General features: G+C 50.6%; 1 protein-coding gene across 1 annotated transcript; it reads left to right on the top strand.

Moving 5' to 3' along the window:
* The first annotated feature begins 1,889 nt into the window (after positions 1–1,889).
* SLC4A9 (solute carrier family 4 member 9) lies at positions 1,890–14,628 on the top strand. The gene is made up of 22 exons (XM_025852285.2): positions 1,890–2,107; positions 2,462–2,622; positions 2,892–3,005; positions 3,425–3,480; positions 3,633–3,790; positions 4,050–4,137; positions 4,488–4,642; positions 4,840–4,956; positions 5,127–5,301; positions 5,464–5,597; positions 5,772–6,034; positions 6,921–6,979; positions 7,205–7,393; positions 7,520–7,633; positions 8,834–8,995; positions 9,143–9,321; positions 10,066–10,138; positions 11,585–11,653; positions 11,890–12,063; positions 12,678–12,830; positions 13,187–13,288; positions 14,328–14,628. Exons 1-21 carry the CDS (start codon positions 1,890–1,892, stop codon positions 13,238–13,240), a joined length of 2,865 nt encoding a protein of 954 aa, XP_025708070.1. The 3' UTR covers positions 13,241–13,288; positions 14,328–14,628.
* The last annotated feature ends 3,372 nt before the right edge of the window (positions 14,629–18,000 follow it).

Here is an 18,000-nt window from a genome sequence, read left to right as displayed (position 1 = left end):
CTGCGCTCCAAGTCCATACCTGGGGTTAGTGGGGAGAAATCAGCCCAAGTCGCATTTCTGAGGGAGGAGAGGGGTCCCATGTATCTAGTGGAGGGTTTGACAAAAGAGCACGATTAGCCCTCTCTCTCCATCCTTGTTGCGCTCCCCCCACATCCCATTCCGCCAGGCCAATCCAGGGAAAGTTGGAGGATTAAGGACCCCTTCCTGCCCTTTTGTCATCTCCGCGCTCTGGCGGGTCCACTGGGGAAGCAAACGGGGCTGGTGAGTGGACCAGGCGATCCTGTCCGCGTGGAGCAGCGCCCTCGTGTGACCTCCGGGAGAAGTGCATTTGTTTCCCAGCCCCTCCCTTCTCCCTCCTCCATGAGCTCATTGAACAAGTATTTATTGAGGGCCACTAGGTGCGCTAAGGGCAGCCGTTGAAGAAGATAGGTAAAATACCTGCTCCGTGAACGATACATTCCAGTATGTGTGTTGTGTGTGGCGGGGCAGGCAATAAACGGCAAATAAATGAGGCAGACAGTAGTAGTGATAACTGCCGGGAAGAAAATAAAACCGAGAACAGTGATGGAGACACAGGGCTGGGCGGAAAACACAAGGTCTCCTTGAGTAGGTAACGTCTAAGATGACGCTTAGATTACTGGTATCCAGTCATGTGATGATCTGGGGGAAAAGCTTTCCTTGTGAAGAGACGAGCTGCAGCAAAAAGACCCCCAGGCAGGAACAGGCTTTGCGTAACAAAGACCAATGCCCCTGGAAAGGAGTGAGCAAGGGAGAATGGTATGAGATGTGGCCAGGGACGTAGGCTAGGGCCAGACTGTAGATCTTATAGGTCATAACAGAGTTTGATTTCTTTTCTAGGAGTAAGGGGAATGTATTGGGTGAGTTTTGAGAAAAGTAATGTAGCTTGACTACCTTTTAAAAGGATCCCTATGGCTGCTATGAGGATTAAGAACTTTGGGCAAGGAAGCAAGAATGGAAGCAGGGAGATGATTGCAAGAGATTAGAAAGCTCTTGAAATAATTCAGGTGAGACAGGACAGAGCCTTGGAACAGGGTAGAAGTGTGGGAGGTGGGGAGATGTGGTTGGATGCTGGGTTTACTTTGAAGATAGAGCCAACAGGACTTGCTAATAGACCACATTCTCCTTTGTTCTTTTGGCTCCAGGAACTCCTTCATACACACACTCTAGTTGGCTCCTCCGCCCTTACTGCCCGGCTGAGTTACAAGGGCAGACCCCAGGGACACAGCTAAACTGGAAAGTTTCCAGGTGTGGTTGGACAAAGGAATTTAAGCTTCAGGCACGGTGTTCTCCCTGCAATGCCTCCTTTGCCCTTCAATGAGCTGGGACTCCGCCTGGTGTCTCCCTTACAGTAGCCTGGCTTCCATAGACCCAGTTACTTTTTAGGTCTCTGTTTATCCAAATGGGTGCCCTTAGGGTGTGTTGGTGACACCCAAAACAGTCCTGGGGGGGGTTGGTGTTTGTATTTGATACAGAGTAGCAGGCAGGATAATCTGAGGGTCTCAGTCCTCAGACCCGGGCCAGTGACTTACTCCTGTTAATTTACACAAAACACAGTGGAGTCAGACCTGATCCCACAGAAAATGCACACAAGATTTTGGCTCCAGGCTGGGCATTTCTGGAGAGCCTGGGAAAGATCAGGTTAGTCTTAACAAACATTCTCAGGCAGCAAGGGCTGGGGAAAGCAAGTGGGAAAGGGAATGACCCGGTTGGCTCTGGAGTCAGCAGGCCTTGCTTGTTTGTGTTGCGCTGCTTGCTGGGGCAGTGCCGGGGGTGGGGGGTTGCATTATAAATGTAGCCAGCCAGAGGGCCCCTGGACTCAAAATCTAGGACTGTACCAGTCCATGAAAGTCTGTGCAAGCCTCCCCAAGATGAAGCTACCAGGCCAGGAGGAGTTTGAGGTCTCCAGTGCTTGTGAAAATGTGCCCACAGGAGAGCTGGACAGTGGCCCTGGCTCTGGCCCCAGCCCTGATGGACCCTCAGACACAGACAGAGGGGAACTGGGGGTACCCAAGGACCCTCTGCTCTTCATTCAGCTGAATGAGCTTCTGGGCTGGCCCCAGGCACTGGAGTGGAGAGAGACGGGCAGGTGAGTGGGACCCAGGGCAGTTTTATGGGGTCTTTCCCTTTCCCCAGCTGGGGACTCCTCTATGACCCGTAGCTCCTCCTGTGTGAGGAGGTACTCTAACCCTCAATCAGGAGTTCCTCTCTGTGTTCTCCAGTTCAGACCCTCACCCTCCATAATGCTCAGCTTTCTATGCAGTCTACTTTTGAGTTCCCCAAGACCTCAGTTGAGGGGTGAATGCCCAGGAAGAGGCATACTTTGCACCACTGGGCCCAGGACTCCCCCATTGCCCTACCTTCCCTGCCTCTCCTGTGTCCCCCCACTCCTGGGCCTGGGAGAGATGGCCCCAATAACATAGTCCACTCCTCTCCACCACAGGTGGGTGCTGTTTGAGGAGAAGCTGGAGGTGGGTGCAGGCCGGTGGAGTGTTCCTCACGTGCCCACCCTGGCACTGCCCAGCCTTCAGAAGCTCCGCAGCCTGCTGGCCGAGGGCCTTGTGCTGCTGGACTGTCCAGCTCAGAGCTTCCTGGAGCTCGTGGGTACGCTGGGAGCCTTTGCAGGGAGGGCCTGGGCAGCCATGTCATTTCCCCGGGACTTCCCCCCCAAATCTTAGAACTTTCCAGAGCTTACCCCACCCCACCCTAGGGATTATCCTTACCTGTCACAGTGTGGGGGGAGATGGAAGACTAGAGGAGCAAGTTCCCTGAGACCCCCAGAATGGAAAGGGACCTGGGCAGAGGGGAAAGGGGAAGAGTTTTGGGGCAGGGAGCTCTCAGGAAAGGGTTGGAGCCCCACCTCTGTTCTTCAGAACAGGTGACCAGAGTGGAGTCGCTGAGCCCAGAGCTGAGAGGGCAGCTGCAGGCCTTGCTGCTGCAGAGACCCCAGCACCTCATCCAGCCCATAGGCACCAGGCCCTGCCAGGGTGAGAGGCCTGTCCTTGGGCCCAGGACCAAAAGCCCTGGGTGGGAGGGTCCCAGATCCCCTTGCCCCCTTCCTGGACCAAGACCAGCCTAGCCTTGGCTTATACCTCAATTCAGGTCTCATGGGTGAGAAGTGGAGGTAATGGTGAGGGGAGAAGAGTGGAGGGCCCAGAGTTCTGGGAAGGGATGTTCTTGGTTGGCATTGTGCCAGAAGTTTTACATGTAGTATCTCATTTAATCTTCACAACCATCTTGTGAGGTAGTACCACAATTAGCCCCATTTTAGTGATAAGAAAACTGAGGCTCAGAGAGGGGAAGCTCCAGTTTTCATAGTTTGTTAGAGGTAAAGCTGGTCAGGAAGCCCTGGTGTATCCACCTCCAAAGCCCATGCTCTTAGTCACTGCCTAATCCTGTTTTGAAGGGTCTGCCCATCCAAGAGAGGCTTCTCACAATGAGGAAGCCCCACTGAAGGCACAGGTTTGTGGCCCTTCCTTGGGCAGGGCTGGGAGAGGGGTCAGGGATTAACAGAGGTTCACCCTCCACTGGCCTCATTATCAATCAGTATTCTGCCAACACCCGCCTCCCCAAATAAGCTCTCATCCTTTGTGTCTCCTTGAACCCCCATCCAGCATCAGAACCCCCTGAGACGGAAGCTGCCTCCAGGGGCTGAGGCAGGAGTTGTGCTGGCAGGAGAGTTGGGCTTCCTGGCGCAGCCCCTGGGGGCCTTTGTGCGCCTGCGGGATCCAGTGGTGCTGGGACCCCTCACTGAGGTTCCCCTTCCCAGCAGGTAAGCCTGCTGAGAGTCAAGGGTTCTGGAAACCAGAAGAAGGATCTTTACTAGGGAGGGAATTTGGAGGTCTCTGTCCAGTTCTTTTGGGAGTGAGTGCAGGACGGTGCTCAGGGGTCTGTGGAGGGGCTAGTGGTCAGGGCTGCAAAGTAGGTGTGCACACGAGTGAATGTATGGGGGCTGGTAAGGAGGTCAGAGGTCAGGACTTCCTTATGGGATAGCAGCCTCTTATATTTCTGGGGTCTGGTTCCTTCTTCAGATTTTTCTGCCTCCTCCTTGGTCCTTCCACACTGGGAAAGGGCTACCATGAGATGGGCCGGGCAATGGCCGTCCTCCTCAGTGATCCGGTGAGCTGGGCAGGGTGTGTGTGTGTGTGTGTGTGTGTGTGCACGTGTGTGCACATGCCCACACATAGACTTGTGTGAGTATGCACGTGTGGACTCTCGATGTGTGACAGAATACAGCAATGAGGCAGAGTGTGGTTTTGTGTCCGTGAGCATGAGGCCTGAGGTTTCTTACCTAGCACCGTGCTGGCACATAGTAGGCAGCCAATGGATACTCATCGCATGCGTGCATTAATGAGTGAATACTTGAATGACCTGTCTGCCTATCTGACTTGTGTCTAGCTTTGAGACTGCAAAAATGCACGTAAGCGTCCAGATCTGCATTTACTGCCCCTTTGTGCCCCTATCCCTAGCAATTCCAGTGGTCAGTTCGTCGGGCCAGCAACCTTCGACACCTTCTGGCCGCCTTGGATGCCTTCCTAGAGGAGGTGACAGTGCTGCCTCCAGGTCGGTGGGACCCGACAGCCCGGATTGCCCCACCTAAATGTCTGCCCTCCCAGCACAAAAGGTATATGGGGGCCTTCTCCACAGACCTTGGGTCCACTCCCACTGTTGAAGAGGGTAGGGGATTCCAGGAAAGGGCTAGAACCTTACCTTTGGATTCCAAGCCTGCTGGCAGAGACACGAGCAGCCACCAGGGGGCAGGGTGCCCAGTCATGTTCTGGTTGGAGATCCTCAGGCCACCTGGGTTCCCATTCTCTTCAGGCTCCTCTCACAACTGAGGGAGGTCCAGGGCCCCTCTGCCCGGCATGGGGCCCTGGCTGAGGACAGGTATGGCCACTGGCCGCAGGCACCCAGCCCAGAGTTACAGCGGACAGGAAGGTGAGGTGAGCTGGGGTGAGAGCAAGGGTGAGGGTACTGGGAGGGGCAGGGGTCACAGGGGCACAGAGGCGTATGCTCACTGTGGAGGGGATCGCCCAGTCCCAGGGAAAGTAGCAGGGATAGGGGCATGGGTGGGGTCACCTGGATCACTGACAAACCATGGGTGGGAGGCTGTTTGGGGGCCTTGTCCAGGATGTGCGCCGGAAGGCCTCATGGTACCCCAGCGACTTCTTGGATGCGCTACATCCCCAGTGCTTCTCAGCCGTGCTCTACATTTACTTGGCCACCGTCACTAATGCCATCACTTTTGGGGGTCTGCTGGGGGAAGCGACCAATGGCGCTCAGGTGAGTGGGGAGGCATGAGGGGAGCAGGCACAAGTTTTGGTATTCTGCCAGCCATGCCCTTTACCCTTCCCTGGGACAATGGGTGGGCTTCCCTGGAAGCTTGAGTTGCTGTGCTGAGGACTCCAGTGTCCTGTGCGGACAGGGTTCCCTGCTGGCTTCTAGGGGGTGCTGGAAAGTTTCCTGGGCACTGCAGTGGCTGGAGCTGCCTTCTGCCTGATGGCTGGCCAACCCCTCACCATCCTCAGCAGTACGGGGCCAGTGCTGGTCTTCGAGCGCCTGCTCTTCTCCTTCAGTAGGTAGGAGAATACCCTAACTGTCACCAGACCCTCACTAGCCACACTCTCAGCCTGGGTCCTGGCTGGGTCAGTAGGGAAGGGTGGAAACTGTCTGGCTCCAGGGGCACCTAACCTGGATTAAGTGGACAGCAGAACAACTCTGCCAATTCCTGTCTGTCTCCCCCCCCCCCCCAGAGATTACAGCCTGGACTACCTACCCTTCCGCCTGTGGGTGGGCATCTGGGTGGCCACATTTTGCCTGGCACTGGTGGCCACAGAGGCCAGCGTGCTGGTACGCTACTTTACCCGCTTCACCGAAGAAGGCTTCTGTGCCCTCATCAGCCTCATCTTCATCTACGATGCTGTGGGCAAAATGCTGAGCTTGACAAGTGCCTATCCTATCCAGAGCCCTGGCTATCCTGCTTATGGCTGCTTTTGCCAGTACCCAGACCTGGGAGGTGGGTGAGGGAAACAGGGAGTTTGGCAAGATGGGGAAGGATGCAGGAGGGGGAGGGGTTGTCCCCTTGCTATCCCCCCCTTGTTAAGTTCAGCAGAATCCTGAATACTTACCCCAAAACCAGCAGCACTCTTCCCCACTCTGGTTTTGGATCAATTGAGAAGTAACAGAGCAGGCCCAATATTGTCTTTATTTCTGACAATGCCGATTGAAGAACATGCTTATATCTGTGGGGGAATGGGCTTCCTAACAATGAAACCTAAATTAGATAGATTTACGCACCCAGTCCTGGCTGCACTGGACAGGGACTGTCTTGCCCCAGAGGAGCAGAGCTAAATGTATGCACGGTGCAGCCAGCTTATTCCCAAGAGTGAGGAGAGGAGGGGACAGGGAGAGGCATGCCCAGCTTCTTCTCTCAAACTCACCAATCAAATAAGTTGCTGCTCTTTCCCTAGTCTGAGTGACGACTCAGGGGGAGAGCCGCTCAGCATATTACTTTTGCACAAATACCTCCATGTGGAAGGAAGCAGCAGGAATGGGGAAGAGATGTCCTCTCAAGAGTGCCAGACTCTGCTGGACATGAACAAAACCAGTTCTGGTCCTGGTAGAAACCCATAGATTGGTGTACTCATCCATTAAGCAAACATGCTAGGCCTCTGCTCTGGCCAGTCCTGTCTCTGGCACCAGGGATCCAGATAGGTAAGGAATGTGAAGGGGCCAGGCAATGTTCTGAGGAGTGCAGACTTGGTAGCGATTGGAGTCAGCAGACAGATGAGTCAGAACTAAGAACTCTCTGGTTTACTTGGACCCATGAGGTTAGACTTCTGAGGGGTTGGAGAAGGTTCCCAGGGGACGGGCATATACCCAAATTGTTCTCTGCTTCCCAGGAAATGAGTCTGAGTGGACAAGGACAGAACCAAAAGACAGAAATGACATCTCAAGTATGGTGAGGGCCTGTTCCTGGGAGGGTCTGGGAAAGAAAGTCTGGGAGCCCAAGAAGTCAGTGGTGCCTGGCTTTTCCCACCCCGTAGGCTAGGGAAACCCTCATGGGTCACAGAGGCCCAGACCTGTGCTGTGGCTGGAGACCTCTTATCCTGGGCCCTTGCTGTCCCAGTGAGTGTCAGCCAATGTTTATTCTGCCACCCCATCCCTGATGACGCCCTCCACACAGGACCTTGGCCTGGTCAATGCCTCCTTGCTGCCCCCACCTGAGTGTGCCCGGCGGGGAGGCCAGCCTCGCGGCCCCAGCTGCCATGCAGTCCCAGACATTGCCTTCTTCTCCCTCCTCCTCTTCCTGACCTCCTTCCTCTTAGCCACAGCCCTCAAGCATGTGAAGGCAAGCCGCTTCTTCCCCTCTGTGGTGAGTGTTACCTTTCTGCGGGAGAGTGCTGGCTCTTGGCCTTGGGCCCTGTCTGTGCATGGGAAAGGGTGAAGAAGGAGGGGGCTGGTGGGCCTGAATCTGACTGAGTGTCCACTGTGTGGCCAGGTGCGCAGAGTGCTCGGTGACTTCTCCTCAGTCCTGGCCATGCTGCTGGGCTGTGGCCTTGATTCCTTCCTGGGTCTGGCCACGCCAAAGCTCACGGTGCCCAGTGAGTTCAAGGTGAGAGCTGGGAGTATAGGGCAGAGGGGAGAGCAGGGCCAGCACACAGGACCTTGGAGGAGGAAATGCATAGATCCCCTGCTTCTCTTCCTCTGAGCTTCCATTTCCTCGCTTATAAAATAGAAAGGATAATAATAATGACCTCACAGAGTTGCTGTGAGGATTAATGAGGTACTGCTGCTGACACAGTGGTACAGACTACATGGAAGCTATTATTATAAATTAGGGGTTAAGAGGATGAGTTCTGCTCAGCCAGCCCTGGGTTTGAGATCCTGTTCTGCCACTTCCTAGCTGTAAAACCTTAGGCAAATTAACCCACATCTCTCATCAATGAGCCTCAATTTATGCATCTATAAAATGGAAATAATAAATAACAATGGCTCCTACTCTATAAGTTGTCTTGAGGTTCACAGAAGATGAATGTAAAGCGTTTTACCACAGTGCAGGGACTGGCACATACCAAGAGCTTAATAAATGTTACTTATTGTTGTCATAGGTTGGCCCTACCCACTCCACCATTCCCCACTCTCTTTTTTGAACCCCCAGTTGCCAGCTCTGATCTGGTAAAGCTGGAGCTCCCTACCAAGGGCATGACAGTGCACAGGACAAGGCTTAGCACTGACTTAGCACTTAGACTTTGCCTGGGCATTTGGAGACCTTCTCTCCAGCTTCCCCCAGGACAGGAGAGCAGGGGGACTCAAGTTGGGGTAGCCTCAGTGGCTCAGAATCTGAGACGGCAACTTGGGTCCCCTCCCCCACACAGACGCTTATAATCAGAGCAGACGCAGACACACCCAGTCCTGTGCCTGTCCCCGATCAAGGCAGGTCTGAGCCTGAGTCGCTCCACCCTGGTTGAGGGGGGGGGGGGTGTGCCTAGGGGAAAGGGCTCTGTACATCAAGAAGTGCGGGCGGGCCTCACCTTCCATCCCCTCCTCTTGCAGGGCGGGAGGGCCTCTGAGAACCAAAGTCCAGAGCCCCTGGCTCCAGCCCAACCCCCAGGGTGGTCCCCCTCCTTCTGCCCTTTTTTAAGACACTGACGTGCTTTGAACCAGCTGTGCATGCACACATACTGCTCCTACCTACCATCTGGGGTCTTGGAATAGGGGTAAGGGGTTATAGAAGAATGCCAATGCTAGGGTGTGCAGGTGAGGTACTCTTGGGAGACCCTCTCTAACTTGTCCATGGAACACCCTCTCCCAGCCCACACTCCCTGGGCGTGGCTGGCTGGTGTCACCTTTTGGAGCCAACCCCTGGTGGCTAAGTGTGGCAGCAGCCTTACCTGCCCTGCTTCTATCTGTCCTCATCTTCATGGACCAGCAGATCACAGCAGTCATCCTCAACCGTGCTGAATATAAACTGCAGGTAAGGCCTGCCAGGTAAGACCCTAGGTCCCTAGACCGAGGGACAGAAACTCTAGGATGGGGTCCAGGACCTCCCTCTCCCACTCCAGAGGAGAGAGAGCCCAGGTCTGGTTTAGTTTCACCCTCAGTGCTCCACCACTACCTGCAGAAGGGAGCTGGCTTCCACCTGGACCTCTTCTGTGTGGCTCTGCTGATGCTGCTCACATCAGTGCTGGGGCTACCCTGGTACGTCTCAGCCACAGTCATCTCCCTGGCCCACATGGACAGTCTTCGGAGAGAAAGCAGAGCCTGTGCTCTGGGGGAGCCGCGCAGCTTCCTGGGGATCAGGTGAGGCCAACATTCAGGAGGCTAGAGTGAGAGGTGGTCAGTAAGGTGGTATGGTGGGATACAAAGCACTTATTTGGACAGCTTAAATTCTAAGCTGGTGACTCCAAGAGGGCTCTCTCACTGCTCCATGAGCACTGCAGTGGAGTGAATGGATGGGTTCTGGGCTGAGACGGGTGTGTCAGATCTTCCCCCATTCTCCTTCAGCCATGGGATTGGGTGGGCCCTCGAGAGGAGCCTCATAGATGTAAAGGCAGAGGCAGCCAGGGCTGAGCGAGGGTGAGGTGCCAGCTAATTACCCACCCCCCCCCCCCCCCCCCCCCCCCCCCCCCCCCCCCGCTCAGTGTAGGAGTACCTCACTGATATTACAGAGTTACCATCACAAAAACAATTTTGTAACTATTGGAAACACAATCTGTGGAAAGTATGTGAAATTAACTTTGAAACCGTGAAGTAAAAGTTTTTATGGCAGTGTAAAAATTGCTAACTTTTCATCAAAATCAAAATAAAAACCTATGAGCTTGAGCTGATGGAGAGGCCTGGGGCAGCCAAACTGAAGTGCCGTGCCCCTTCCTCTCCACCAATTTTGCACACTGTGCTAAGGCCCCCTCCCTGCCAGGTGACTAGTGGGGGATCCCTCCACTTCCCTCCTGCCAGTGCCTGTAGTAGTACCTGGTCCTCATCTCCAGTCCTGCACCTTGGGGGCTCTCCCAGACCCTGGCTAACTCTTCCCTCTCCGCATCACAGGGAGCAGAGGCTGACAGGCCTGGTGGTGTTCATCCTCACAGGAACTTCCATCTTCCTGGCACCTGTACTCAAGGTACCTTTGTTAGGCTGGCGTCAGGGGCTGGGCATGGCAGTACCAATAATAAAGAAAGCAAGAACTGACACTGGCTAAATACTGTGCACCAGGCACTGTGCTGTTTTCTCCACACTTGGTCTCATTTGATCCTCCCATGAACCCTGAAGGCATCCGTACTTTGCAAATGAGGAAGCTGAAGGTTAAAGAGGTTAGCTTACAAAAGATCACCAAGAGAGCTAGTTTCTCAGGTCCATCTGAGAACCCAACCTCTTACCCAGAGGGCTTTCTACCCAGTGGAGCAGGGTGTGGGCATGCCACCTTCCTCTATGGGCCAAGTGGTATGGTACCCTTGCTCCAGCCTCCCAACAAAGTGTGATCATCACGCCCCAGAAAAACCTTGAGGCAAAACCCCTTCACTGCTCCCTTACCAGATGTTTGTAGAATACCTGCCATGCGCAAGGCTCTGCTAGGCACTTGGGAGAAGCGGGTGGGGAGCAGGAAGGGGCAGGAGTATTGAAAAAAGATATGGAGCCAAGTCCCTATCAGCAACATACACACATGAACAAAAATTAAGTAACAGGTAATCACAGAAAGTTTCAACAAGCCAAAGCACCAAAGCAATCAAGGAGGGCATGGAGAATGGCATACAACAGTCACCAGTGAGGAGAGGTTTGGGGAGGGAAAGGTCATGGAGCTGGGTGAGAGTGGAGTAGTTGAAAGAGCCAGATGGACCGGATCAGCTGCTTACTAACTAGGTGACTCTCATTCAGCAGCTATTTACTGCACATAAACCATATGCTAGGCACTGTTCCAAAGACTGGGGATATAGTAGTCATCAAAAGAGACCATCAACTGCTTATAGTCTGGTGAGAAGAGACAGATGAAAAAAATTAATAAAATAGGATAATTTCAGATGGTGATTACTTCTAATGAAAAATATAAGAGGGTAAGGTGATTAAGAGTGCAAGAGGTCTACTTTAGATTGAAAAGGTCACACCCTTCTGGGATGTCAAGAGATGAGCAGTGAGAAAGCCTGAGTTGTGAGAAGAAAGTCAAGGAAGGCCATTGTAGGTGGAGGGACATAGCAAAGCAAAGCAAAGGGCTTTGCAAGGGGGTAGAAATAAGCTTGGGCATGTTGGGGGAAGGAAAGGAAGCCATATAGCAGGAACAGAGAGAGCAAAGAAGAACGTGATAGATAAGATTGGAGAAGAAGGCCAGTTAACTTAGTCTCTCTGAAATCCAATTCCCCCTTCTGTAAAATGGAGACAATTATAGAATTTACCTCTTCTGACTGTCTTGAGGATTCAGTATCAGGCATGCAAAGTCGGAAAGGAACAGAAAGAGCTGGGTGGGCTTAGACGTAGATACTGGAGGCTGGAGTTGGAGCCTCAGTGGGGGGCGGGGGGCATCTGGGCAGCTGGCACAAGTGAGCTCCTTTGCCAGCTCTCCACTTCTTCCTACCAGTTCATCCCAATGCCTGTGCTCTATGGCGTCTTCCTGTACATGGGGGTGGCAGCGATTAGCAGCATTCAGGTGAGCCCACTATATTTACCCCGCAGTCCCACTCCTCCTCCTCTTTCCTGCTGCTACCTCCTGCCTACACTTGCCAAGTCCTCTCCCATCCTCTTTTCCTGACTCTCCTGGGCATAGGACCCTGCTGCCACGCTCTGAATGGGGAGGGGGCCTCCCCCCCATGCTAGGCTTCGATAGCTAACAGTGACACCCTCCAGGCTGAACACCCTGCTTTCCTCCTCCTCTTGTTCCCCTAGTTCACAAAGAGGGTACAGCTATTATTGATGCCAGCAAAACATCAGCCAGACCTCCTGCTCTTGCGCCACGTACCTCTGAGCAGGGTCCACCTCTTCACAGCCATCCAGCTTGCCTGCCTGGGTTTGCTTTGGATAATCAAGTCTACCCCTGCAGCCATCATCTTCCCCCTCATGGTGACTTGGGGCAGGGCTGGGTAGTGTCCCAGGGATCCTGGGAGACTCTGAGCCTGGGAGGGTGGCCAAAGACTCCACAGGAGGAAGACTCTCCCCCTCTCACTTGCCCTGACTCTGCCTGGTTGGGAATCTTAGGACAGAGAAAGATGGCTGAGAGATGCCCACAGATAGGCTGATCCTGGGATACCTGATTCAACTCCATTTACAACCTCTTTGGCTGATCAACCACAGACAGGGATATAAAGTCCAAAAGAAAACCGAGGCCCTGGGAGAGGCAATACTGGCACTTTTGTTACTCAGTGAGGCGATGCCACTGGTGGTTTCGGGCCTTATCCTTAGTCCCTGAGGAAATTAAGAGCCCTGGGCTTTCTAGTAGGACCAATCTGATTATCGGATCCCAGCTGTGTGACTTCTGGGAAGTTTCTAAACTCTTAGGGCTTCAGTTTCTTTCTCTATACAATGGGAACAATTATATATATATCATAGGAATGTGTTAGCATTAAATGAAACAATACACAATGCCTAGTACACAGGAAGTGCTCAATAAGTGCTACTGCTGCTCATGTTTCTGCTGCTATTGCTGACAGTCCTGGGTCTTGTTCCTATCCCTGCAGTTGCTGGGCCTGGTGGGGGTCCGAAAGGCACTGGAGAGGGTCTTCTCACCACAGGAACTCCTTTGGCTGGATGAGCTGATGCCAGAGAAGGAAAGGAGCATCCCTGAGAAGGGGCTGGAGCCAGAATATTCACTCGGTGGTGACAGTGAAGATGTGAGCCCCAGATGGGCCCTCTCAGGAGAAGGGGGCAGGGGTGGGGAGAGCACTTTTGTCCAGGAGTTATCCCTAAAGTCTAATATTTCTATTAAACCTGAAGATCTGATTAACACAATAATTCCCCTTAGGGGGACATAGGTACACTGAAGGGGTGAGGGAAATCTTTCTTTAGAGGGCAGGGGCCCTGGTTTATGAATCCATGGGGGTAGAAAGGTCTGGGGACAGCTCTGGTGGTCTTTTTCAACCATAATCTTTGTCTCAGTGTGGGTTTATATCCTTTCACTTTCTGGGCCCCTTTCTCTCTGCTCTGTCTCTGTCTACTCCCAACTTATCTTGGGATCTTTCTTTTGCAGTCAGAGCTGATGTATCAGCCAAGGGCTCCAGAAATCAATATCTCTGTGAATTAGCTGGAGTAGGAGTTTTAGGAATAGAGACTCCAGGAAACTGAGCACGAGGTGAGGATGTGAGGGAAGTGCCCCTGGGGTCGAGGATGGGGAGGTGGGGGCTCAGACCTTGGAAACCTCCAGTGTGCTGGCTACCCCTGTTTTCCCTTCATGTTCCAGTTCCTCACGAACTCCAAAGTAGGGGAGGGAATAGAAAGGTCTCTCCAGAGGCAAGAATGAAATAAGGGAGGATACCTGGGCTTGGCTCCCTGTGGCACTGAAGTCTGGCCAGTAGAGGGAGCTCAAGCTCACACCAAATTGAATGTAGAGATGTAGGGCTGGGGAGGAAGAGGTATAATGACAAAAGAATGGTAGGGAGTGGGGAGGAGAGGGAGGGAGGATAAAGCTCCCTGCTGCTTTCCTTTGCCCTGGAGGCCACTCCCTTAGGCTGCTGAGAACCACACTCCAGACAAGCGGAGGGATTCTCTGTCACTTGCCCACTTTGCCATTCCTTCCATTTTTATTCATCCATTTATCAAAACAGTTTATGAGTACTATACTTGAGTATCTAGATACGAGATACAGTGGTAAGTAAGATAATTATGGTCCCTGACCTCATCAGCTTAAAATCCACTGGGAAAGACCAATAGGGAGTTTTTGGAGTGGGATAGTGTTTGCTAAGGCAAGCATCAACTGTGGGAGCAGAGAGACCTCTAAGCCCTTCTTGGAGGATGGTGAAGGTGGGGTGGTGGGAGTTGGAGAAGAGGAAATGGTCCATAACTTGAAATTTGAAGAAGAACGAAGAATGGCCAGAATAAGGTGGAGGGAAATGTTCTAGGCAGAGGGTGCAGCATGTGCAAAAGCCTGGCATTTTTCCCCCTTGATAAGCTAAATTCTCTTCTTGCCACAGAAACCCTTCTATCCATGCTTTCCAAGCTCAAGAGCCCAAGAAGCCCCACCATTTGCAGTGGAAAATTCTAGAGGGCAATTCAGCAGCTATCCCAGAACAAGATCTCCTGGGCTTTCCATATCCCCTATAGCTCCTTTGCAATATTCTTTGCCCTACTGTGCCCCTGTGCACTTGCTCTGACCCCACGATGTCTTCTCTCAGTTCACAGGTGTTACTCGGAAGTCAGGATATTGTTAGCCTTTGGCTTAACTGCCACATGCTCAGTCGACTGGAACCAGTGGGGCAGGACTGGAGGGCAGCTGACCAAGATTTCCGTCACCTTCCTGAGCAGGGGGTAGAGAGTGGCAGCGATGGCGCGCCTGCGTGGCTCAGTGTTGTTAAGCGCCTGCCTTTGGCTCAGCTCACGATCCCAGGGTCCTGGGATCGAGCCCCACATTGGGCTCCCTGCTCAGCGGGGAGCCTGCTTCTCCCTCTCCCTCTGCCTGCCGCTCTGCCTGCTTGTGCTTTCTGTCAAATAAATAAATAAATAAATAAATAAATAAATACAATCCTAAAAAAAAAAAAAAAAAAGACAGAGAGAGTGGCAGGGAAGAAGCAGGTTTGCTGGTAAGCCTGGGGGACTGACCAGGCCCCCATTCACTCTCTACCCCATTAAAGGGACCCGGAAACCCTTCTCAATTTGAACTTTCTGTCCTCACAAATTCTCTTTTACAGAATTAGGGGTCTTTAGCGAACTCTTTTCAGTTTGCAAAAGGGGAAAAAATCTTTCCAGAAAAATTATTCCTCTATTTAAAATAGTTTTTTATACATATGAAAATAATCCTTACTGTTTTTTATCACAAAAGTAAATGAGATTAGTGCAAAATATTAAAACACTAAGGAAATATATAGTTTTGAAATGAAAACCATACCAGTGATGATCAGTGTCCAAATTTTAGTGTATATTGTTCAAATTTATTTCAAGGGACACATTACTATTTTCATTGAAGTGAGATTATACGTTGAGTTCTACAACATGCTTGTCACTTGATATGCATTGAATATTTTCCCCATGCCAGTACATACATATCTACCTCTCTTTTTGTAACCTGCATAGAATGAACAACCTAATAATCTGAAAAAGATACCATATATACAAAAGAGTATATAAGGGGCGCCTAGGTGGCTCAGTCGGTTAAGCATCTGCCTTCGGCTCAGATCATGATCCCAGGCCCTGGGACTGAGTCCCACATCAGGCTCTCTGCTCCGCAGGGAGCCTGCTTCTCCCTCTGCCTCTGTCTCTCACGTATAAATAAATAAAATCTTTAAGAAAAAAAAAAGAGTATATAAAATGTCTTCTGGAAGTATAAGAATTTCTTCAGAGCATATACCTAGGAGTGAAATTAAAGAACAACTAAAAAGAGAACACTTGTGTATGTCAGTTTATCTATGAATTCTAAAGTTAAAAATTATATTTAATCTAGCATTTTAGTTTTTTAGTTAGGAAGGTTGTTCAGAAATTTTAATCTATACAATGCCAGAAGTGGAAATTCTTTTTTATTTTATTACATTTTATTTTTAGGTAATCTCTACACACAAGGTGGGGCTCAAACTCATGACCCTGAGATCAACAGCTGTTTGCTCCACCAATTGAGCCAGCCAGGTGCCCCAGAAGTGGAAATTCTGATGGGTCTTTTTAATGTTTTAAAGAAGACTCCTAGGGGTGCCTGGGTGGCTCAGTCGATTAAGCATCTGACTCTTGATTTCGGCTCAGGTCATGATCTCAGGGTTGTGAGAGCCTCAAATCAGGCTCCACGCTCAGCAGGGAGTCTGCTGGAGATTCTCTCTCTCCCTCTCCCTCTGCCCCTCCCCCACTCCCACTTGTGCTCCCTCTCTCATAAATAAATAAATCTTTAAGAAGGCTCCTAAAATTATATCTAAGTATCTATTGATTGACAGAAATATATGCCAAAAGTATAATTTAAACTTAGATAATTATATATTTTGCCCATTTCAGCAGCATCTACATATTGTTGAAAACATCTTCATTTAGTTTTACTTAAACACTGAACAAATACTTAGTGAATATCAACAATGTCCCATCAAATAAAGTTTCTAACTTCATGGAGTTTATACTAAAGGACAGAAATAACAAAGAAAAAATATGATTATCTGAGATAATGACAAGTACCCTGAAGAAAATCAAACAGGGTAATATGACAGGGACTGGGAGAAGATTGCTTGAGGTAGATGTTCAGGGGAGGCCTCTCTGAGTAGGTGACCTTTAAGCTGGGACCTGAGTGACAAGGAACCAACTAAATTATCATCTGCCTGCAGCCAAGACATGGTAAACATACACATGAATTTAAGTGCTCTACAGTCCCCACATTGGGAACCAGTGTCATAAGGGAAAGACTGAGGTCAGCTCTGGCTTAAATCTTAGTCCTTAGCTTGCTCTGTCCAGGCCATATGAGCCTGCAGCATGCCTTTCCTGGCTCTAACCCATAGGCTTCAGTTTTCTGTCAGTAAAATGGGGCCAAGAGCCCAGATTGTAGGGTGCTATAAGGGTTAATTTATGCCTATAACATTCTTTAAGATGTTTAGATGAAAAACCTAGGGCTGTATAGTAGGTTATTAGAGCCTCCCAAGCCCCAGGGAAAATCTCTCCCTATCAGTAATGTAGGTCTTCTCTTCTCCAGTCTGTAGATGTGGGACAATGGTTTTCAAACTTTTGTGGGTATTGGAATCAAAGATTGTCATAATATGAATTCTTGGACTCTTGGCCTGAGGTTCTGATTTTCTCTGAGGTTCTGGGCTCTTATCTTCTTAGTTCTGTGTTCTTCTGTCTCCTCGTCCAGTGCCTCATGCTTCCCAATATTATAGATTTTTGTCTTTGCAAATGGACCTGAGCATGCACTTGTCCATATATACTATGATCGGAGACAACTTTGGTCATTTTTCCTAAGAGCAACCCAGAGCAGAGACTGGGGAAGGCAGGAATGTGTCTGTATCTACTTCTCAAATGTAGACAGACATTAGGAAGAGGGTCTAGGGGAAAACTTTGAACAAAAGAAGGGAGGAATTGCTGATTGGTAGAAAATGAGAGAAGAAGGTGAGTACAAGGAAAATAACCCTGGTGTGAGGGTCAGTTCACTGCTTCTTACCACTTTTCCTGGTGCTGAATCCCACTATAGGGGCTGTCCAGGGCCTGACTGATCAATTTACTCATTCATTCAATAGATAAATACATATTAAATGTCTATTACACGCCAGGTAGTATAGTCTATTATATTCCTATGTGTAGGAATTCAATGTGAAATAAGACAAGGTCTCTGCTTTCCTGAAGTCTCCACTCTATTAGGGGGAGACAGAAAATAAATAAATAAATACAATGATATAAATATGACTATTTATTATATAATACAGCATAATGCAATAAAGAGGGAGGGTTTGGTGGGTAGCTACCTTAGACAGTGTTAATAAGGGCCTCTCTGAGAGGATAACATTTGAGCAGAGACCTGAATGACAAGGAGTCAGCCTTGGGAATAGGGGAGAGGCAGGGAGAAGGAGTGGAAGGAAAGCATTTTTGGCCAAGGGAATATCAGTGCAAAGGCCCTCAGGCAGGAAGGACTTCAGAATGTTTGAGAAGGCCCATACAGCTAGAGTGGAAAAGTGAGGGAAAGAACACTGCAAGGTGAGGTTGGAAAAAAATGGAGATCAGTATGGTGGGCTACATAATGAACACCTTGGAAGAGGCAGTGTGGATGAGGCCCTGTCCCTTGGGGTAAGAATAGTAGGGGCCAAAGTAGAATAGCCAAAACAATCTTGAAAATGAAGAACCAAGTTGTAGGACTCATAGTCTCTGATTTCAAAACTTACTTCCAAGCTATTATAA

Source organism: Callorhinus ursinus, unplaced genomic scaffold, assembly GCF_003265705.2.
Source record: "Callorhinus ursinus isolate GAN/ISIS: 27379988/994484 unplaced genomic scaffold, GSC_fseal_2.0 scaffold83, whole genome shotgun sequence".
Lineage (NCBI taxonomy): Eukaryota > Metazoa > Chordata > Mammalia > Carnivora > Otariidae > Callorhinus > Callorhinus ursinus.
This window is presented reverse-complemented; position numbering and strand designations above follow the sequence as displayed.